We start from the raw sequence: 22850 nt of genomic DNA, 5'->3' as shown, positions 1-22850 counted from the left end.
TAATTGTAACGTGGCCAGCGTTACAATCATGCTTTATGGAAAAGTTTTTTTTACATGTTTACTTTTAAAGGATGAAGACATTTTTATTTTAAGATTTAGGTAAAATGTGTTTCATATTTCGCGAGTATTTGTGTACCAATACGGCGTTCTCGGCCCAAATCAGCGTTTCTCGTGTGTACGATAACTAATCTGATCCAACAAGATGTTCACCATAGTTTCATTGCTTATATTTCAACGACATGCAAAATGCACCATAGTAGTGACTGACTAAAACGCTGGCAACATTAGGTCCAGCGTAACAAATAACACAGAGTACACCAAATAATACAGGCACACAAAAACACACAACACTTATATATTTAAAACCTCAAACCGTTTTCCTATATTGGTGTCTTCGTCTTTGTTCTTCGCCTGCAAAACAAACGTAATAGTTCCATCACAAGGGCGAGGCATACGTCGTCATCACCACAGCCGATTACGTCACAATCTTATATTGGACATTACTTGCATTGTTGGAGCATTGTATTTTAACTTCTATTTTGTCTCGTGTATTTTTAAAAAATATTACGTTTAGATTAAGTAGTGCTTAATTTAAACATTACACTGACTCTTATTCGGAAACTTTTAATAAAATATAGAAGTTTTCTGTACAGTATTAGTAACATATATATTACACACTATACCTTAGAGTTTTTTTTTTTCTTTTTCTTTATCATATTTTCTTTCTGGAACAATAAAATTGTTAAACTTTATATCGTATAGTATAGGGTGGAAGAAAATGGGACACCTTTCATTCTATTTTGCCGTCCCAATTGGTAGTGAACAAAGAACATTCAAAGAATTATAAAACCGTATCCTCAAGACCCACATGGACCGTTGTTAATTGTTTAACTAAAGAACGATCAGAATATTTGATTATCATGTGCTAAAGGTGTCCCCGACATCTTTCCCCACAATACTCTATATTTTTTATTGTATACATGTTATTACGTATAACCACCTTCGACTTCGTGCTTTATGATCCGCTCAATCCTCTATGTGGCGTCACGTACCATGTTCTAAAAATATGAAACATTTTTAAAACATATTTAGAGTGTGACAAACGGTTTAACATAATAACAAAAAAAAAACTTACGAAGTGTGTTCTTCTGTCTCGTCATCACCACTTCGTGACGTCACATCTCCGTTGCTGCCTGGAAAAAACAGGTGTATACGTAACAATGCCAATTGTGATTAACTCACCATTTCTTTCGTCTTCTTTGCCTCTTCGTTCGCGCTCGTAGCGTAAATATAATTTAGGTTATTTTAAATTAGAATAGAATATATAAGCAATGCGCCCTACGTTGTCGAGAAACGCGCATGGGGCAGCATAAACAAAACGTCGCGGAAAAACGCGTGTAAAGAAAAGCGCGTTGTAACGTCATAGGCGCGTGGCGTCGACGGAACTATGACGTTATATTCGCGAGAAACACCAAATGCAACGCAGTATGAGAAGATGACATTCACAAAAACCGTGACGTAACGGTTAACGCAGCGGTTGTGACGCAACGAACGCAGAAAACGTATAAACCGAGGCCTCTTTGCGAGCGACGTAATAAAGAAACGTTCCGAAGACGAACTTTTCAAACTTTAAAATAAAATTTGTAATAATAAATTAATATTATTAGAAGAACAATAATTGTAATAACATTATACTCTACTAGTTAGTATATAGATACTTTTAGATAGTGCTTTGGTATCAAGTAATACAATATTAGTTATTGAAATAATACTTAACTTTTTGCATGCAGTAGAATCCTTTTCCTGTGCAGAATAAACTGCGTCTGAACTGCCACGTCTTGTGCACAGCGTGAGGTGTACTGAAAGAACGATGTTGCTCTGACCAATAGCAATGCAGGGAACAAGAGGCGGGGATGGGTAATCAACGTTGATTACAAAGTTATTTCAAGTGTTTCCAGTGCTTTTGTCAATTCTTGTAATTTTTCTCCCCGTAAAGTCTATTTCACCAAAAGTGTTGCATCAATTTTGGTACGGTCATATTCTTTCTTTCGTTGCGTATATGTGCAAGTATGTAGTTAATATGCATGCGCATGGCGCTCATTATAAAGTTTCCAGCTTACCAAATATTACGGCCAAAACAACTGTCATGTGTTCGGCACCCTCCCGAGACATCGCTTCCACGTAAATGCATTAGGAAAGAAAGAAGATGTATGCAACTCTTCTCCGCCGCGTGGTTCAGTTGTTAGCGAGCCTGGTTTGAGCCATGGGATTTCGGGTACGAGGCCTGACGCTGCTACCATCGTTTATACAAGACTAACATGTACAAAAATCTTCGTTAGCACAAATATTGGCTCTTGAAAATTAAAAATCACTTCTGAGCTTCAATCGTTTTGTGCCAACTGGTCACCGAACTTATTCGTAATCTATTTCACAAACCTGCTTTTATATAGCTGTTACACTGCAACGCATAAGTTTTGGCTCCTCTGGCTGAAAAGTCTGTATAACATTTTAGCTTGTGGCACAAGTAACATAATTATACTACAGTTAGTCAGGCGTGAGGATACGGTTTTATAATACTTTGATTGTTCTTTGCTCACTACCAAATGGAACGAGAAAATAGATTGTAAAGGTGACCCATCTCCCCCACCCCATTATACCTCTGTGGCCGCGTATGACAATATAATTCTAATGCCAAACAAATATTTTAACACTAACAGTCTAAACGTGTACAAATGTTGAACATGACCACTGAGTATAATTACTCCCAACTGTCTTGCCAAGAACACACGTGCCCTGCTATAAAGATCAAGACGGTACCTAATGGGTTAGATCTGAACCCTCGAACTAATGTTCCACGAACGTCAGGTCGGGCCTTACATGAAGCCCCGGTACCCAATGGTTTGATGCGAGCTCTCTAATCAATGGTGGACATTGGGGCCTAACTACTGTGACACGGCGTCAGGTTGGCCATTCATGAAGCCCAGATTAAAAATTGCTGTGTCATAGATAACAAAGCTGCAAACATTTATTTACAACTTAAATAAAGCAAGGAGTAGTTTCACACATATCATACCGAAACAGTTTAGAAGAATAATTGTTGCATACCAGCAAGGGAACCAATCAGATTGAAGTTAAATAAAAATATAGTAAAACATAAAAATAACATACTAAAAAGATACACAGCAACAAAAAGAAATAAATGGATACTTTTGTAATAAGATATTCCATACAAATTTATTATGTTAAATATGAAATGCTTTCAATTGACCATAGTCCAGAACAAGAGCGGATCTTCTGTATCGCTTATGACGGATCAATTTAGTGGTAATTCATTTTTGAAGAATTTAGTATCTAAAGCATGTATGTGACTCTTAAATTTTCGACATCTGCTTTTGTAAAGGAGCCAGTGTCCAACGCAGCTTCTAAGTCATCTATTGCAGCAGACACATGCTTCTTGTCAGGTTTAGAAAGAAACATGGCCGCCATATTGAAACGTTGAGCCAAAGATAAAGAACTGAGGATGCCATAAGCTCTGTCTACTTCCTCTTTCACCCCAGCAATGAGATGATAGCGTGCTATCTTTGCAAATGTGACAATCATATGATCTGTAGTCTTGTTGGTGACCAGCTCTGGAATATTTTTAACTGGCACTCGGTCAAGTATCATCTTATATGTGCTGACAGCATGTTTGGGTTGCACTGCGTTCCATGCATTTCCAAACTCATATGGAGAAACAAAAGGTGCTGTATTGTTCATGTAAATATGGTTGGTTGATGTATTAGTGGGTGTCAAGGGGTCCTGGGGCTGAATGGATGGTTTGGTATCTTCATTTGGCTGTACCGGTGACTTTATTTCTTGAGGTAATATAACACCATCTTTAGTGGATGTAACTATAGGATTATCCAAAGTTGGTTTTATTTCTTCGGGCTCTTTGAGCTTTAAGTTCGGTTCAGTTTGTTCTGTTTTTTTCTCAATAACTTCAGTTGTTTGGACTTGCTGTTTCATTATTTCCTCGAGTTCAACAGTAGGTTTGATATTCTCAAGTTTTGATTGAACTTCCTCCTTGCTTGCAACACCATTTGTGACGATATCAGGTTTTATTGGAGTTGTTTTAACTGTATCCTCTTTACCATTGTTTTCACTAATGTTCACAGCCTCCTCATCGCTATCTGCATCTTCTATGATGATCTTTCTCTTCTTTTCCTTCTTCGCAGCATCTTTACTCTTCATTGGACTTTTTGTTGTCGAAGATGGCTTGATGATAAAATCTTCATTATTTATGTTGTTCATTAATTTCCTGACCACCATCAGCTCAGCGTGGGCGGACTTATTCTCAGGCTCCAGTTTCAACACTTTATTTAGATCATCAAGAGCTTGCTTGTACTTCTTAAGGTTCTTATTTGCTTGTGCTCTGCGGAACATTGCTTTGATATTTTTAGGATCGCGTTTTATGGCTTCTGTACAATCTTCAATGGCAGAAACTGGCTTGTTTAGTTTCAAGTAACACAGTGCACGATTGGTATAACTGGCTATCTCATCAGGGCATATATTCATAGATTTAGTGTAGCATTCAACAGCTTTTTCAAAGTTTCCTTTCTTTACTTCTGTGTTTCCATTGTTCTTCAATGTATCAAAGAGATTTCGACGAATTTCTTCTTTCTTTTTTTCACGATCTGCTTCTGTTGGATTTGAACTATTCTCCTTGGCACCTGTGGCCTTACCAGCTGCCTTCTGTTTTGGAACAGTCTTAGATTTCTGCTGTCTTTTACTCTTGTTGGTTTTTTCTTTTTTAATTTCTTGTTTTGGAACATTATTTGGTTTAATGGTGGATTTAACATCATCAGGTTTCGATTGTTTTTGAGCGCTTGGTTTAGTTTCATCTTCTTGGTTTGAATTGGTAGTTTTCTGATGTTGTGTTACTATCATACGATCGCCTGTTAACACAGATTTCCACTTTGGGCCATGTATATCTCTCAGATGGCTTGCAACTCTGTTAGCACCATCTTGTGCCTGTTTGATGGACCAATCTACAGTTTGAGCTGACCTGAAATCCAAATATGCTTGCTGGTACTTCTCCATATGCTCAAATGCATAAGCACGACGAATTAAGGCCTTTGTGTCCATTCCTTTCAGTATAAGCACCTCATTGCAATCAGCAATACATGCCTTGTCATCACCTACTTTTAAATGACACGCAGCTCTGTTATTATAAAGAAGTGCAATATTGCAGCTATGATCCAAATCCGGAGACTTATCCGCACAAGCCTGAAGTGTATTAAGTGCTTTTGTATACAACTGTGCAGCATCAGCGTATTGACCACTCAAAAATAACTCTTTGCCAGAATTTTTAATTTTAAGCACAGATTGTGGCATTTCAGGTGGTGGCTGTTCCACATGTGGCTCCTCTGCAGCAAATGTAGTTTCAACATCACCTGGACCTACTTTGTCATCCTTGGAAACTTTTTCTGTATCGTCTCCATTGACAGTTGCAGATATAGGTGCAACTTCACTCTGTACAGTATCTGGTACGTCTTTTTCCTTTATCTCACAGTGATTTGCGGTTGAAGGATCAGTTTCTTCCTCATCAGATGAAACCTCAGCGATCATCATCTTTCTTCCAGTCCTCGAACTCTGGCTCGCATCACCAGAAGAACTCTTTGAAAGATTTTGCTCAACTTCTTCTAAGATTTTCGATGCCCTTGTATTGTGAGGCTCCTTTACAAAAAAATAAGTTTAGTTGCGATATGAATCAATATTACCAATTTAATAACAGTGTTTAGCCTTTTTACACAAAACAAAACTTGCGTTATAATTTTTTTACAACAGAAAATTACAAAAATCCATTATTATGATAACTGGACAAAGGTAAAGCCGCTTTGTCCACAATTTATTGATTTATTTATTAAATTACCACCTCTGGTGTTATGTAGTAATAGACCAACTCTGTAGTTTATATTCTAAGTGACACTAGAGCTCTACAAGGCTTTATGCGGAAAAACAAGTTATTACTACCAACCTTATCCAATACAAAGCTGAGATCGTTCTTTGCTTCAATATATTTTAACAGTTCCTTTCGAGCAGTGGCTCGCCTCAGTCTTGCTTTCAAGTTATCAGGCTCAAGCTGTAAAACCTATGGAAACAATAACCCATTAAATATCTGACCACGTCATCTAAACCAGTGCAAACTGACTTCATTACAGTCTGACTCAGCCTCCTTCCACCTTTGCAGTCTGATGTAAGCCAGAGCTCTGTTGTTGATGGACGCAGCTGTCCGTGACAGACTAATGCTCCGTGAATAATAAGTGAGAGCTTCCTCAAAATCAGCTGCAGGAAAAAAGGGATAAGTAGAGATGACCCCATTCACAAATTAAAGCGTTTTATGACACACTAACACATAATGTACAATGAGTTTGCGACCAGTCATTAAAGTTTTGATCATTGATATTAAAATAACAAAAGGTGAATAATACAGGAAATGTCAAAGTGACTCATTAGATAGATGTTGTAAATAAATAAACTGTGGTTTAAAAAGTCGTTCTTGTACATTAGATAATAACATAGCATAATACTATACTACCTTATTAATGCTGGTAACTGCTATTCTACACAATTAGAAAGGATACTTGCATATACTAAACTGTCAATTAGTAAAGATACAAGTCTATGAACAACAGACAACACTAATGGTTTATCATATTAATGGGTTCTAATTTTAAATTGGTAAACAAACAAATTAAATACATATATACCTGATTTAAAAGCTTCGTTGCCTTTGTCTTTTTCTGAAGTTGCTCGAACTAGCATTTCATATTCTGATAATCCAGTGGCATCAACTTTATCAGACATTTTCTGCAAAAAAAACATATTTTATTCCTATGTATTTTTCTATTCTATTCTATGTGGTCCCGCGGCTTGGCACGCCATGGGCCCTAGGATTTAGGCCATAATTGACCCATTACCCCAACACCCGGGGTGCTACTACATGGACCTTCCCAGTTTAAGGAGCCTGGCGCTTCCCCGAAGGTAGGCGACAAGGGCTTTAATGGTGATGGATGGGAGATCTTCCCTTGACAGCTCGGTCAAGTTTAGATGCTCCCGTCTTGCGTTCGCATATGCTGGACATATGCCAACATAATGAAAGGATGTCTCATCTTCCTCGCCACAGACAGGGCAGATGGGACTCTCACTTTTTTTTAAGTTTATGCAGATGACTGGCAAACATGCCATGCCCTGTTATCACTTGAAGAATGGAACGTAACGTTTGCCTTGGCAGCTTCAGGAGTTGTTCGGAAAAACACCTGCTAATGTTTCTCCTATACTCCTTCGTCTGCCTGCAGCCGTCATGTTTTGTCCATTCTTCTTGGTGTTTGGCTAGGATTTATTCCTATGTAAGAAGTACTATACACAATTACAATTATATATACAAGATACAACGTAACATTCTGTAATGTTAATTCTATAACTATATAGATAACGTGCTTCATTGAAAAAAACAGTTTGGGGAAAAAATAATAAAATCAGCTATACAAAAAGTAATTCCCCACAATTGAGAAAAACAGTTCAATTGTAGAAAATTTAATAAAATCACCCACACAAAAAGTAATTCCCAGTAAAGCTTATATATATTAATATAACACTTATATAAACAATGCCTAAGACATAGGTTCGCTTTCAAAGAGTTATTCTTTGTCATATACCATAAACTACCACATACTGAGGTTGGGGTTGTTCTTGGCTTCTCTTGTGGTTGCTTCTCTGCATTTTCACATTCCTTATCTGCATCAAACTTATCCCACGCCTTGTAATCGTAGCTCCTTATTCTTTGGCTTTTTGAACTTGGATTGGTAACTGTTGATTTAGTCCCTGCAATAATAAAAATACGCACTTTTAGTTTTTAATATAGGGAAATTAAACAAAGAAAAATTCTTAATGAAACAGGATGTAAAAATTATGTTGAAATTTTTTGAACACATCAATTTTTCAATTGCATATGTTCTAGGTTTTTTCACTGCATAGCCTAAACTCTAAACCCTGTAGGACAGAGTTGGCCGTCTTAATGCCAAAATTACACAAAGTTACTTAGGTCTTGTGAATATCAACTTTTCAGGGTGGTTGTTAATAGCATATTAAAAACATAAATAACTATATAAGATCTATATGAGTGAGATTCTATGGGGACACCTCCTAAGGAATCAGTAATTGCAATTTAGACAACCCATTAGGGTACACTACTCAGTACTCATCACCTCTGGGTTACAGACAGGCGCACTTTCGGGTAACTAACTGTGCCACTGTAAGGGTTAAATTTAGCCAAGGGTTGGCCCATTACTTTTAAAACTGAATTACGGTTTAAGTCTTGCGAATATTAACCTTTCAAAGTAGTTGTTTGTCTGACTGGTGGAATGTTGCAACCATTAACCTGATCATCAGATGCATTTGAATGAATTTCATTTTTCCATTCTCCAATTCCGTTTGTTATAACCTCAGCCTCATCAGCTGGCAAGTCCCTGTCAAAAAAACAGCAATAAACATTCATTTGTGTAGCTGGCGAAGTCGATTATTTAAAAAATCCAGGTCTTGTCATTTGCCAAAATAAATTGTGTTAACTATTGGTGGGTTTGTATTTTTGTTGACTATTTTATTTAATATGTTGCTTTTAATTAAAAAATCTAGGAGTTAGCTTGATGCGACCCCTGCAAAATTTCCAGTTAAGGCTTGCATACTGTGGGCTTGAAACATATAATTTATCACAACTGAGTGTCCTGTTTTGCAATACCTTATAAAAGAAAAGGTTAAAAAAAATAAAAACGACATGTTTGCTTACTTTGTTCTGGTGATCGGGTTTAGTTTTCGCAGAGCTTTGCTTGTAGGATTCATTCCTCTAACTTTATCTTCACAGTGTGATATGAGATGGGGGTAATAACCATCTTTACCAGATCTGAGAGCCCTTAGTATTTTTTCAAGCTCCTATTTAGGAAGAAAAACATATTATGTAACAATAATAATATTGTTCAATTATACAGAAAGAAAATGGGTAAGCTACATATAAATTGTCATATAAGATCATAAACAGTAAAATCCAATCATTGTATTATAACCTGTTTCAGAGGCACAATGGCCTTTGTACTTAATTTACCTAGAAGTTATATAAGAGGTCAGAGGATGCAGGCATGCAGCTATAAACTCTTACCTTAAATTTATACTAAAACATTCATTTACCTTAATGTTGGAGCAATTGTCAATGTACTGATAGTCCAACATGTCAATAGTTATATCGTTGGAGCTGTTTGAGGTTCCATTGAAAAGCGTTGCAGCCATCGCACCAGTATTTTACGTTCAACAATAATACAGAATACAGATCGTAAAAGCGGTCACACCAACCGAATTCTATTGCACTTAATACTTAACCTGACGTATTTACTGTCAGCAACAATGATCAACGCTTAAACTTTACTCTTATTAACCTTCTGTGGATTGGTAGGTAACCAGTAACCACAGCAAAATTAAAATTTCGCACTAATGCAAATACTGAATATTTCGTAGAACAGATAGGACCTAATACCAACGGCGGAATAAATCAAAGTCGTAGTAACACAGGTATTTCTATGGCTCTGGTATAAATGAATGTAATTTTGTTATCTCGTTTGGTAGACAACGACAGTCGTTAAATTCATTGATCCATTCATATATGTACAGATCAGTGGTAATAATACCAACGCTGATAATACACATTTCGTGCTCGCATATGAATTTCAAATCACAACGTTACATTCAGTTTATCCTAAAAAAATAAGTAGCCATGTATTTTTGCGCGTGCAGGCTACTAAAATCAAACGTCCCAGAAGTATAATAATGGAACTTGTTCCGATATTGTACAATTATGATGTCCCAGAAAGTCAGGTATACCGATAAAAGGGTGTTCATGAAATATTATATACTAATTTCTACAACCCACATTTTTACTGACTACAAGCAAACTAATGCAGCTGAACAACTCAAACCATGGAGTTATATCAAAACCTGTAGCGACCAGTTCCTTAATTATTCGTGCATCGGGGTTTTTGTTACTTTTTTATCGTTTAAAACCGCGCTTGAGATTTTTTATAGTCGAATGTATTGAGTAAAATTAGTCTCCGCCAGTGGGCGCGATGCAAAAACTGTTGAGAACTGTGAACTTCCCAAGGGCACTCAGTCGTTTGACTTTTTGCAAATGGTTCAATGGTTATGAGCACATACATAGTTTATGACCGCATGAAACATCGCGACCGGCATTTAACCATTGGGTGGAAGCTTTGTGTGTTGAAAGGTGGTTGTGACCTTTAGACTCCTTATAATGAGCGTGAACTGCCCCAGCTTCTTACAAGCACGCAGCTTTCGGCAGTGTTAACGTGACTGCAATGCAACAAGAAGTTTAATTATAATGATACACAGTGTTGTACGAAACCTGTTCAAATGTACCACGCCACAGGCCACAGAAATAATAGGGTGCCTGAGGTAGTGGTCAGAAGGTTGCTAGGCTTACAGGGAGATTTTGTTAGGAGATTTCTTATCTGCGCAATGGTTCTGTCTGTGAGACACAGTAGGCCTTTTTTCGCTCCACACCCAAGCACTGCGCAGGCGCGCACTTTCGTGAGGCCAGGCTATACATTCTTATTGGTTGCTCTCTGTATGACGTCATCGTTTTGTCGGAACTGGCCAATGAGAGCAATGTGTTCGGTCGCGTCACCAGTCACGTGAAAGGAAACAGACGCCATTATGTTGTGTTGGGGCATACAGCAAGTCAAAGGCTGCGCAAAGTGGGCAGGCATTTGGGTTCATAAAATTAATATATTGTATCTACGTTGAAAAATTATTGAAGCGAGACAGGTTGCGCACGTGCTTTCATTATTGTAAACAAACACGAAAGATGCAATTGTAGTGCAGTAGCCTACGACGACCCTACGTCAAGTACGATATCAATGCATTATTTGTAAAATGGTATTGTTGTACCTAGTACCAAGGCTTACTGCCTAAGTTTTAAAGGCACGACTACAAAGTCTATCTTAAGACATTGTCGATATTTGCGCGTTACGGTAAGGATATAGACAGCGCTAATTAGCATACGATATTTCGCGCGTTTATTATCTTACTTGGTATTGTCGTATACGTAATTTGATCTCTCTAATTTTGTAGTCCCCGTAATCGTTATTCAGACAAATTTACTAATTAATTGACGATTTAAAATACTGGAATATAAAATTAAAAATACAGAAATAACTATTAATGCCGCTAATGCAAAGTGTAGGTGTTATACATGGTGCAATTAAAAAGTTGGTCATACGTATTTTTCCATACGTTTTTCTTAACTCTATATCATATAGACGTTTTTACCATAGTTTACACACTTTTTGTTGGTTTTATTTAATATTTTTTACATATGCATATGATATTATGTACATATATTTATATAATTTGTTTCATTAAACTGTTGATTTGGTGTTACAGTGCCTATGCTATGTTGTATACATTTGTCATGTAGGCATGCCTTCCTGTTCTGTCCCATTTTGTGTAAAGTACGGTGAACTTAAGAAGGATACTGCGACATTACATCGCTTTCCACAAGATAAAGAGTTTGCTAAATTGTGGTTGAAAAACATAAACAATCCTACATTGACAGTGAACTCTTGGAACAGAGTTAAAACCCTGTACATTTGCAGCAAGCATTTTACACCAAAGGACTTCATGAAAGTAAAGGCTGATTTATCTGGTGATGCAAATAAAAAGGAAAAGATAGTATTGAAGCCAGGTATACTATCTTTGAAAAAGGAGCTCTGATAATAATCATTCATGAACATGCCTATATAATGCAGCCATATACTCCATAGTCGTGGTAGTGATCAGTGATCACTTTATGTATTGGCAAGTATTGCTGTATTTTATTTACTTTTGTATAGTGTACTTACCAATCATTCTGGTTTTCAGATGCCGTTCCCACTATATTTGAATACCCACCAAAGAGATATGAAATGAGAACAAGAAATAAAAACCCAGAGCAAAAGATTGAGCAGGTCAGCAGTTACATTGGATATTTTTTAGCATTTATATTGAAATTAGGTTGCCTAAGTTTATATATTAAACTCATATATATATATATATAAGCACTTGGTACTATAGATGTTAATACCACCATTTTAAATACAGGAAGAACAGACAAGCGATAAGAAGGAGAAAGAAAATTCAAAAAGTTTACGCTCTAAAGGTGTGTAATGCCGTGTTAGTATTTACTAAAGAAATATGTAAAATAAATTTGGTGTTTTGTTTAAGAGTGCGTAATACAATAGCTATAGACATATTGTATATATTGTTATGGTATATACCAAAAAGGATATCGTTGTATAAAACATGACATAATATATTTGTGTATTTCTTTTTACAGCAGCAAGTAAAGTTGTTCAAATTCAACCGAAACTTAATGTAGGCACGAGCAGTCCAAATGGAACTGTTCAATTGAAACCTAAAAGTGATCATTTCACTATCATACCAAGAAATCTACAGACTTCTAACATTCAGAATAAATTTTCCAACCTAAAGGTAAGTTAACTAAAAACCTTTGCTTTTTGGGTAATGTTTGCTTTAATGTTACATAGATTGGTTTTTGGTTTTTACCCACAGTTTTTTTTTAATTACAACTCAGTATGAACTACTTTGATCTTTGCTAATGCATTCAAATAGATAAGAAAACACGTTATGTATTAAAAAATTCTTTGTATTAAAATTCTGTATTAAAAAATTCTTCTTTTTTTATGAAAATGCTTGCTCTAATCTTTCACATTTTTGTCAGTCACTTCAGGTGAATTTAAAAAACAACAAAATGATCGGCCAAGTTAGTGGACCTGTGCTTGTCAAACTGCTAAACAACAACACTCCAACTGGAATAAAGGATTCAAAGTATATTCCAGTAATCCAACAGTCCTCAACAAGTACCACCTCTTCCAAGAATAGCATTCCTATACAGCTAAGCAACCCCATTCAAGTCACAAGGCAGAATGCAATCTCAATTAAACCAAGCTCTGCCAACTCTATGATGAAAATGCATTCACCCTCTCAGGTTGTTATCAACAGTGGTCCTGTTGTGTTTTCAAAGGTAGCTAGCAACAAGTCATGACTATTTTAAAGCAATAAAAAGTAATTATATTCTTTAATTATCAAAAAAATAAAGTAATGCGAAAATGGAGTCTTGTACATAAACACCTCTTAATATTTTTATTGCAATAAAAAGTAATTGTATTCTTTTATTATTTAAAAAGATATAAAAGTAATGAAAAATGTTGTTGGTACTCTGAACAACCTGTGTCTTGTACATAATTTTTTTTAATATGTTTACTGTCCCACCAGGCACTACCATGGAGTGCTTCAGATTTTTAACTTACTCTTAACCATAAGCATAAAATTAGGCACACCATTTTGATTTTTAAACTAGGGGTAAACATTATCAGGTGTTTTAGCATCCTGTTTTATAACCAAACCAACTTTTACACAAAGTTCACAACACTAGCTAAAAATGCCACAAAGAACTTTGAATTCTACAACATAAAAAAACTCCTAAATGCAAGTTTTTTCTACTTTGTTTGATTTTACAAAATATTTCTTTAATTGCCAGGAACTACACGCAGCACCCAAATCTATAAAACCCAGTTCAACCCCAGTTTACATCTCAGGTATAAACACTCACTTATATTTTGCTAAAACATTTAATCTAATTTTATTCTAAACTTCCTTTTTTATTTCCAGCTGCACAAAAACGTTCTCCAGACACATGCTCAAATGTGGTAAGCCAATTACACACTTGTCTTTTTTCTGTATACATTGTCTATTTACTTTTTCTACCGTCAAATATTTTTATTTCTAAAGTCCTACTTTTTATTTTTAAAGACCTGTTTTTTATTATTTTTTTAAAAGAATAGGTAATATTATTTATGCTGTTTCTGGTTATTTTTTTAGGTTACAAGCAACAGCTTAAATAATTGCAGCATTCAAATTGTTCCAATCAAGCCAGTGACCGTCACACACGCTCCGAGTAAAACAACACCAAGTATAACATGTACGAACAACCTAGTCTTTTTTAAACATCTTTTAAAATATATATATATATTTTTTTTTTAAGTTTTTAAATTTTATACAAATCTCAGAAGACATTGCAGTTTCACCTATAGTTGTAAAACATAAGAAACCTTATTGATCAATGTGGTTAATACAATACTTTAGCTATACTTGTTTGTTTGGACATATGACAGTATATTCAATGTTTAGGCTTAAAACTGGGTTGTGAAATATGAACCACCCTTGTTTTGAAAGTTCCCAGAACAATTGGTTATCTATTCTATACAATCACATAATGTTTAAATATCTTTATTTTTATTTCCAATCTTTACAATAGCATCACATAGACCAGCAAACTCTGTGAGTTTTGGTCGTGCTCCTCGTGTGGTCGCAAAGAAGTTCCATGATTCCTATGGCAAGCATGGTTCACTCACTGTGTGCATTAGAGCAGCACTTTCTGTGTAAGTTTCGTAAAATATTAGTTTAGCAGTCTGTCACATCATGTTATGTATCATAGAATGTGTGGCTATTATTTTTAAATGTTTGCCCATTGCAAAAAAGTGGTTGGTTATAGTATTGTAAAAAAAATGGCTGTTGCAAAAATCTAAAATTCAAAAATTTGGATTTTTTGATTCTATTCTATTCTATGTGGGTGAGGTCCCGCAGCGTGGCACGCTATGGGCCCTAGGATTTAGGCCATAATTGACCCATTACCCCAACACCCGGGGTGCTACTGCATGGACCTTCCCAGTTTAAGGAGCCTGGAGCTTCCCCGGAGGTAGGCGACTAGGGCTTTAATGGTAATGGATGTGAGATCTTTCCTTGAAAGCTCGGACAAGTTTAGATGCTCCCGTGGATTTTTTGATAATATTGACACCTAATATCTGTGACTTTCTGTGTTAAATTTACCTTTCAAATAGCTTTAAAAGTAACTTTTTCTTGCGCGAATGACCATATATATAAAAATGTTTATTTAAGCAGTTTTGTTCTATGATATATCTCACCATCTGTAACTCTTGTTATCGGTTTTCGGTATTTTGATTTTCTGTTTAGGTCGTTTTTATCAGGGTAAATTCTTCAGTGTTAGTTTTAACATCCTATTCACAGAGCACCGAAACTGCAGCGAAAATATAAATTTATCAAAATGAATCCTGCATCTGTGGAATGCATCCTAGTAGGTAATCACATTTTTTCATCATATTTACAAAATATGTGTTGCATACATAGGCATCTAACTATTTAAAAGTCAAGGTACCTGTCAGTTTTAAAACATAAAAAGCATTTTTTCTTTTTATTGAAACATTTTTCACATTATAAGCTTTTATTTGGGAAATAGACTAATCATTGCACAATCACCACTGTATAGCGTTATTGTAAAACACTTTTTCAAATTAGACTATTAAAGGAGTATTTGTACTGGGCACTCTGATTTATTTCCAGGGTATATACGCATATTTTGCATACCCATGTTAGGCGCCTATGATTGCAGGCTATTGCTATAATAGGTGTTAACAAAAAAATTTATTCATATTTTTACCGAAGGTGTGCCTTCAGAACGTGATTCTAAATCTGAGCTACAAAAGGAATTAGCGAATCTGGATAAATATGTGAGGGAAAATCATCTGAAAAGTCGTGCTTCCGCTATAGAGGAATTGTTGTTTTCCGACCCAACCCCTATTCCTAATGGTAAGCCCTTCTATGACAATTTAAAGTCAAAGTAGAACCAGGGATGCACATTACAGAATAATTAGGTATTCTAGGATATCCTAGAATACTTTATTTCGAATCTAGAATTCCGAATCTAGAATTTCGAATCTTTTTATATTTATAGGAAAAATGAATTTTACCAACATAAGTAAGTTTATAGACTCTTTTACAGAGCCTTGTTGGATCATGAGCTGTAAAATGATCAAAAATTGTACTATTGGGTAGTTTTTGCGTCATGAAACGTATAGCAGGCCATAAATAGACGTTGCGTAACGTATACTCTCGAAAGTCCCACAATAGCAAAAATATTTTTTTTCAAAATTATTAACACTCAAAAATTGTTAATATATTATATGAGATGACGTCATTAAACAGAATACCGAATCCCGTAATTAGATTCGAATCTCACAGATTCAAAATTCTGTAATGTGCATCCCTAAGTAGAACCGACATTTTCACTATTAACTTCAAATTAAAAAAAATTATCTAACCAAAATTTTAAACTTTAGCTTAGGCAAATTTTTTTATCATTTTTTTTGCCAAATTTAACTGTGTGGCTTTGACATTATTAGCTTTAAATTGTATGCTTAAAATATCATTTCTATTCTATATGGGTGAGTTACCTAAGATTTAGGCCAGATTTATCTCATTACCTCAACACACAGGACGCTTATATAACTAAAAGTATGAATGTCCTTCATGTGTGAAGGTGGTAAAATTTCTGGTAAAAATTTGCTTCTGGTAAAAATTTACATAAAATGTATTTTGATAAATTGATTCGTGGTTATCTTGTACTGTTATTCATTTAGCTGTGACATTGCCCCCCAAAAAAGAAAATGAAACTGTAGAAAAATCCCCAAAGAAGGATAAACCAGGTTTAAAACACAGCGCCATGCTTAGGTAAGATCTATTCACATGCAGTAATTCTATGTAAGTTTAAAATATATTAAATAACTATCTGATGTATAGAAATATGTTACGTAGCAGCAAAAAGAACGCAACTTCTGACAAGGAGCTGGATAACAAAGATGACACAGATGGTCAGAAATCGGTTACCGGGTAAGAAAATGCAAAAATTATATCTATATTTACAAGTATTCTACTTAATATGGGTGAGGTCCTTTTCAGAGGACCTAGGTTTTGTGATTTTAGCCCAAAAATTGTAAAAAAATCTGTTTTGGTTTTTGGACATTAACGAGTTTTTGTCATAATGTATATCTGATGCACCTCTTTTGATAACAGGGTACTATTTAAACAAATTGTATTTCATATGGGGTAAATGTGCATGAAGTTGACCTAAATAGGACGACAGAAGTTTACATTTCGGCTGCTTAAAAATATGTTTTATTTGATTTCTTATAAAATAATTTTAAGTTATGTTTCATTACGGCTATTTTAAGTCATGTTTTAGTTAAATACTTTACAAACATGAAATATTCTTAAAATTGCAGACACGTGTGTAAGACTTGTAAATGCAGACTTAATTCGAAAAGTTCATTTAATCGTCACTGTCAATCTGTACAACATCGCATGATGCTCGCAGCACAACGAGCGCTGCAGGGAAAAGCTCCAAGCCTTGTGCAACGTAAGTGGAAAGATTAAAACATGTTTGAAGCCATCTTTAAAATTTTAACAAACTCAGATGGGACATTTCTAAAATGCAGTTAATATGCATTGTTGTCAAACAGGGAACTATATTAAATAATGTGAAGTATGTAATATACTTTGGCTCTGCTGGTTTTTATAGCTATCAAACAGCAAAAAAAATGTTTTAAACATAAAACTGAGATCCTAAAATATATTATGGTACATTGTCACCCAAGTTTCATGAATTAGGTTGACATGTTACCCCAGGCACCATTTACTTTACAAATATGGAGGTTTAAGATTTGTTTAAAACTAAATCGATGTTTCAGATGCCAAGAATAAGGCGATTGGTTCCAAACAAAGCAAAGCTTCCACTTCTAATTTATTCAAAGCCGCATCTGATAGCTCAGCGTTGATTTATCGCTCCTTTAAATCTGTAAGTTCCTTTGTCACTTAAGTTTTTTTTGATTGTTTTTTTCTGTTTTTTTCACAATAAAAACAAGTTTGAATATAAGAAAAGTAGTGCTAATTAGTTTCGTTATATTAGTATGATCCATAAAAAATGAAAAAAAAATCATTTTTCGTTAATTGATTTATCATATCAATAAATGGAAAATTTGTGTGTACTACAGTATTTTTTTCACATGTTTAACATTTTGGAAACAAGAGCAAAACAATATTTTTTAAAAAGAACAAAGAAAGTTATTACATATATATATAGCTATAGGTTTTGTAAAAAATTTTTTTTTTTTTAAATCGGAAATTTTTTTAGGTAAAAGGTGGTGATGGGGTCAAGGTTTACAAATGTTTTTTCTGCCTTCAGTGCATCTCTGGTTCGGTGCCGTTTCTCCATCACATCTGGCAACACTGTATAACTCATAAGCGGTGCTGTAGTTGGTGCGGGACTAAATTTAGATCAGCCACTGCCATGAAAACTCATATTCTTACCATTGTGTGCTCGAAAGAAAAGGTAAATTCATGGGCGCCGTTTTATATGGTGCAGACGAGGCCGGCCTACTCTGGATATTATGCAGACGGTGCAGCACCTGCTGCGTATAGCTGCATTTTATTAATAAAACCCGTTTAAAATTAAAGAACTAGTCGTTTTAAGCCCGCAAATAGCTAAAGAACTATATATTCAAACGTACTCAGTTATTACGCCCTCGATTGGCGTAACAACCATCATTTTCCGTAATGTTTTTCTCAACCACGCGTCCACGCATAATGCTTTGTTACGACATAGTAGCGATTCACACGCTGATTATTTGCGTCATATTATTATTTGATGCGTCGATTATTGACGTCATAATACGGTTTGACGCGTTCATTATTAGCAATCCAAGAGAAAGCAAACTGAATAGTGTACGTTTACGGTGGAGACTGTTTATTAAAACTTTAACGAAAAGTGAACATACGTTAGTTTTATACTTAAAACAGCTTGCTATGAGTATATGGCTAGCGCCTTTGCAAATACGGTTATACAACGACTGTATTAAAATAAAACAAATAACACATACATTGGTCTGTATTAAACACATTAAAGCTTTAACTTAACGGTTTAATCTTTTGGCGTGGCGGATGTCCTTGGATTCAATTAAGTACTTTAACAGCCATCTGCAGACATAGGTGCTTGCTACTTATTTTGGAACAAACTTTAGCTGCTCGTAAAATTAATACGTCATCGAAAGTAACGATTGACAGGCAAAGCCTAAGTTGCGAATCGCTTAAAAACGATCTACAAACAGTTTTAATGCTTTAAAAACCCCTCAAACACTAGATCTGTACAAAATTAAGACCTATGTAATAATCAACACCATTGATGTTTCTTGAGGCGTCATTAATGTTCGTGTGTGTATCGTAGGAACAACGTCCTTCAAAGAACGACGAACGAGTTTGACCGTGTGATTTTGCCAGTTTCATACCCGCATGAACGATAGGCAGCAGTTTTGGCAAACTTTAATAGTCGCCGTTATTGTTACTGCTGCCATGGAAAGTATAGCTTAATCGTGTTTTGGCGCGAGTGAAAAAACACTCGCGTATACCGTATTTTCCTAATTTTCTCCCAAACGAATGACGTCATCATAAACGTGGCCTCTTCTGCAATTTAAAAAAATCGGCGCCTATGGGTAAATTGTTTATTGGATGAATACCACTTGTTTATCTGTGTAGTGGGCAATTTAAAGTTATAAAACCGGTGTCTAATTTCACAAGCAAGAGTCTGCTGGTACGTCACAATGTAGGAAATTTGTAAGTGATTTTGGGGGTAAAATACATATGCTGTTGCTTTGGACTTGTAGTGCATATGTGGATTCTTATCTGTGGAAAAGTTAAGTCGGGACATATTGTAATTAGCAAGTAAAATGCCAAATTGGACAAATAAGTTGGTAAAAAAAAGGGGGGGTTACAGTAGAAATAGGAAGAGGTTAGGCCCATTTTAATTTTTGCCTTCGTCGCAAATCAGGCCGCAACACCTTTAAACTTGTTTATTGCGCTAGCTTCTCTGTTTGTGGTTGTTTTCTTTATATGAACCAGTCAAAACTTTCTTAAGGTTGAGCTAATAAGGAACAAGAGGCATCTTAGATTGGTGCCCAAAAAGACTCATGAAAACACTTCTACATCTTCCTGGATATCGCGACGATACACTGGAGTGATCCCTGATTATTACAAACCATTTGAAACAAAGGTGCAAGGAGGAAAGTCGAAATGGTTCTCGTGCAACTTCTGTACGTTTATTGGACTTGAGTTATCTTCTATTGTACACCATGCGCGGCAACATATTGGTGATTATCCATTTCGGTAAGTTCGCTTCTTAATTTCCTTACAATTGAGACGAATTGACTCCATATTTTTAATAATATTTTCAATCCCGTTTATTTTAGCCAAATTTTTGAATAATTTTGGTAAGACAAATTTTAAACATTATTTAAGACACATTTAAATCAAAAGTTGTTTTGCACTTTTCCAACTCTTTTTAGTTGATTTTGAATTTTTGTGACATTTAGTTAACTTTGCCAGAAATTGGGAGCAGAATGGTTTCTAATTTTTTGCACCAGTTAACTTTCGCTATCTACTTAAATACTCGTTTCTTCTAGAATGGTTACTTTGTTATTACTGAGTGGATTTTAAAACTAAGTTAACGCCAATGCCATATATTCATACTGTGGTTTAAATGGTCATTTTTCATTTAAATAATGAAATATAAATTTTTCATTCCTAATATTATTTATGTGTTGTTTTTTTGGGGTCAGTGTTTATGTATTTAATTCTTTCGGACAGATGTTCAGAATGTGTTTTCGGTTCTGTGTGCAAAACCAGGTTGGTGAATCATCAGTCTATGTCAGGGCACCATGGCTTCTATTACGTGAGGAGGTCAACTGGTATCAGTGAAGAAGAAATTAAGGTAAATAGGCCAAACTTTGCACTATAGATGTCGGGGCTGTGGTAGAGTGGTTGGTGTGCCATCTCAAACTCAGAGGTAAGGGGTTCCAGGCTCGTCGTTGCTGTTACTGGCGGCGAATTTGTTTTTAGATGAGACACTAAACAACAATTGCTCCAACCCAGTGGTCACTAATAGGTTGTGCAAATTATCAGCCAAACATAAAAAAAAACTGAAAAATAATCACCCACAAACTAACATACATGGTAACTCGTAAGCTGGCATGAGGTATATGATTATAATGAATATTTTAACACAGGAATTGGAGAAGATGATTGCAAGTGGATTGTTGAAGTTCAATGCAAAGGGTTGGGTGGACAGTATGGTTCGTGATAAACCAACAGATATACCTGCTTCCATGTATAAAATAGATCCCTATCTATCTGAAACCAAACAAAAGGTACTGCAAAGCTGCTTTCTATTATATTCGGTGTAAAGAAATTTTTTTATTAAAAAAAATACAACCGGAAATTTTTTTAAATAGTCTTGGCAAATTTGAGTAAATTAGTTCTTTGGCTATGTTGTTTTAAATTTTTTTTAAATGTTTTTTTTTCAATTTCGTTTTTTTTTTAGAAACTGAGCCCATTGAAAGTCCCAAGTGACCCCAAACCTTCCAAAAACAAAACCATTGAATTAGAACGAACTGAAGAAGATCCGTGGATGTTTTGCAAGTCGTGTAACACTGGTTTCCTGGATCGTGAAACCTACGAGATGCATTCTCAAGGTTGTAATGGGAATGATATCAATACAGGGGATTGTTCATGGACAACTAATACAGAAGAGGTAATTGTCTTATTTGAAGTACTGTTATAAAATAAGTTGTCTCTAAATTTGGGTTTTTGAAAAGTAGAGTTGTATGTCTGCAATAATTTGAAGACAATTTTTTTCAATTTTTTGGGGTTAAATAAACTTTTTTTAAATTTTGTGTTTTGGGAGGACCTTTTTGGTGTTCTTGGGGAAACTTTTGAATGTATAAATGAAAGTTTGGAATCTACAAGATTCTACTGTTTAAGATCTTTTGCCTTTAACAAACATAGTTGGCTATAAAGACAGCAGTAATTAGGAAATATGATGTATACGTAGCTTTTAAATGCTACTCTCTTATTTTCGCTTGTTGCTAACTATACTGTGTTTCTTGTATGTAAATGTCTGTTCCCTACAGAAGCAAGATTGTGTGCTTATCGACAACGAGGAAGAAATGGATTCACCAGAAGTTTCTCCCGGACCTCTATCCGATGATGAGGAAGAGATCAAAGGTTTCAATGAAGTTCCATCCATCCAAGAAACTTTGAGTCAGCTTTCCTCGTCAGCTTCAAAGAGTAACTTTAATAAATTATCCAATAAGAAAACACTGGACAGCTTGTTTCACTTGACCCCTTCAAGCAGTAGCCCTATCAGCTCTAGCAGTAATATTGAAAAAACGGTGCAATCCCTAACACTAAAGAACCAACATAAGTTGCTTGTTATTTCAAGTGAAACTAAACCTTCTTCAAGCGTGGCTCCTGCCGTTGTAAGTGGCGTGGAGCCGTGCTCAGTTGGCAGAAGGTCACGCCAGAAACAGAAGCCGCAGAAATTGTTGCGGCCTGTTGAGAGAAGCGTTGATATTCCAAGCACTAGCAAAGCAATTATAGATCAATCTATGTATTGTCCCGAACCTATGGACACCTCAATGTGATTGTGCATATGGGAAGTTTTTGTTTTACTTGTTTTTCCTCTACCTTTGTTTTGCTTTTTCTTGCTATGTAAGGCATGTTGCCTCCGAATTCTATTTTCTAAATAAACTGCCGGGATTTCTCATCATTTCTCCAGCTTTCTCGTCTTGAGGTTTGTAACCAGTGAGCATGTAAGTAATAGTTCTAATAAACTCAGTGTGTTTCTATAATACTAGACATGAGGTAGGAGGTATAAACATGCTAAAATGTCGTTGAACGAATTTATTGGCAAAAGTGCTGTTTAAACATTGAATTGGCCGTTTTAGTTGCTGAAAAAAGGACTAATTTGAAACTGAAAATCAGCATTCAATATCAACCGTGCAAGCTCA

At 35.4% G+C, this 22850-nt stretch overlaps 2 protein-coding genes across 7 annotated transcripts; one reads left to right on the top strand and one right to left on the bottom strand.

The window, feature by feature from the left end:
- Window positions 1–3000: 3000 nt before the first annotated feature.
- Window positions 3001–9521, bottom strand: LOC149738669 (sperm-associated antigen 1-like). Its single transcript, XM_089874685.1, has 8 exons — window positions 9220–9521; window positions 8825–8967; window positions 8371–8507; window positions 7715–7863; window positions 6750–6849; window positions 6191–6324; window positions 6017–6130; window positions 3001–5715 (listed from the first exon to the last, which is right to left on the bottom strand). The coding sequence occupies exons 1-8, from the start codon at window positions 9316–9318 to the stop codon at window positions 3352–3354; spliced, it is 3240 nt and encodes a 1079-aa protein (XP_089730811.1). The 5' UTR covers window positions 9319–9521; the 3' UTR covers window positions 3001–3351.
- Window positions 9522–10426: 905 nt separating this feature from the next.
- On the top strand, window positions 10427–22609 carry LOC149738668 (uncharacterized). Of its 6 annotated transcripts, none has more exons than XM_089874681.1 (21): window positions 10427–11785; window positions 11962–12047; window positions 12181–12238; window positions 12416–12570; window positions 12821–13123; window positions 13640–13697; window positions 13771–13808; window positions 13981–14080; window positions 14417–14540; window positions 15187–15257; window positions 15622–15765; window positions 16596–16686; window positions 16756–16845; window positions 17238–17371; window positions 17703–17809; window positions 18146–18343; window positions 19922–20169; window positions 20650–20773; window positions 21069–21209; window positions 21383–21592; window positions 21975–22609. In XM_089874681.1, the coding sequence occupies exons 1-21, from the start codon at window positions 11521–11523 to the stop codon at window positions 22482–22484; spliced, it is 3255 nt and encodes a 1084-aa protein (XP_089730807.1). In that variant the 5' UTR covers window positions 10427–11520; the 3' UTR covers window positions 22485–22609. The 6 variants fall into 6 exon arrangements, with proteins under 6 accessions (XP_089730807.1, XP_089730806.1, XP_089730809.1 ...); XM_089874680.1 differs by having other exon boundaries at window positions 10444–11785; window positions 12419–12570; window positions 21972–22609; XM_089874683.1 differs by having other exon boundaries at window positions 10449–11785; window positions 16774–16845; window positions 21972–22609.
- Window positions 22610–22850: the final 241 nt, after the last annotated feature.

Source organism: Ciona robusta, chromosome 3, assembly GCF_009617815.1.
Source record: "Ciona robusta chromosome 3, ASM961781v2".
NCBI classification, from domain to species: domain Eukaryota; kingdom Metazoa; phylum Chordata; class Ascidiacea; order Phlebobranchia; family Cionidae; genus Ciona; species Ciona robusta.
Note: the sequence above shows the minus strand (reverse complement) of the source record. Positions and strands in the feature narration are given on the sequence as shown.

Bases quoted from the DNA above. Each gene is read 5' to 3' on its own strand.
- LOC149738669 (XM_089874685.1), bottom strand. From the start codon at position 9,318: ATGGCTGCAACGCTTTTCAATGGAACCTCAAACAGCTCCAACGATATA. The intron at 6,850-7,714 runs GTATGTGGTAGT...TTTTTTTTGCAG, and splicing joins CAAGAACAACCCCAACCTCA to AAAATGTCTGATAAAGTTGA. The intron at 6,131-6,190 runs GTCAGTTTGCAC...TTGTTTCCATAG, and splicing joins CTGAGTCAGACTGTAATGAA to GTTTTACAGCTTGAGCCTGA.
- LOC149738668 (XM_089874679.1), top strand. From the start codon at position 11,521: ATGCCTTCCTGTTCTGTCCCATTTTGTGTAAAGTACGGTGAACTTAAG. The intron at 13,698-13,770 runs GTATAAACACTC...TTTTATTTCCAG, and splicing joins AACCCCAGTTTACATCTCAG to CTGCACAAAAACGTTCTCCA. The intron at 16,846-17,237 runs GTAAGAAAATGC...TTAAAATTGCAG, and splicing joins GGTCAGAAATCGGTTACCGG to ACACGTGTGTAAGACTTGTA.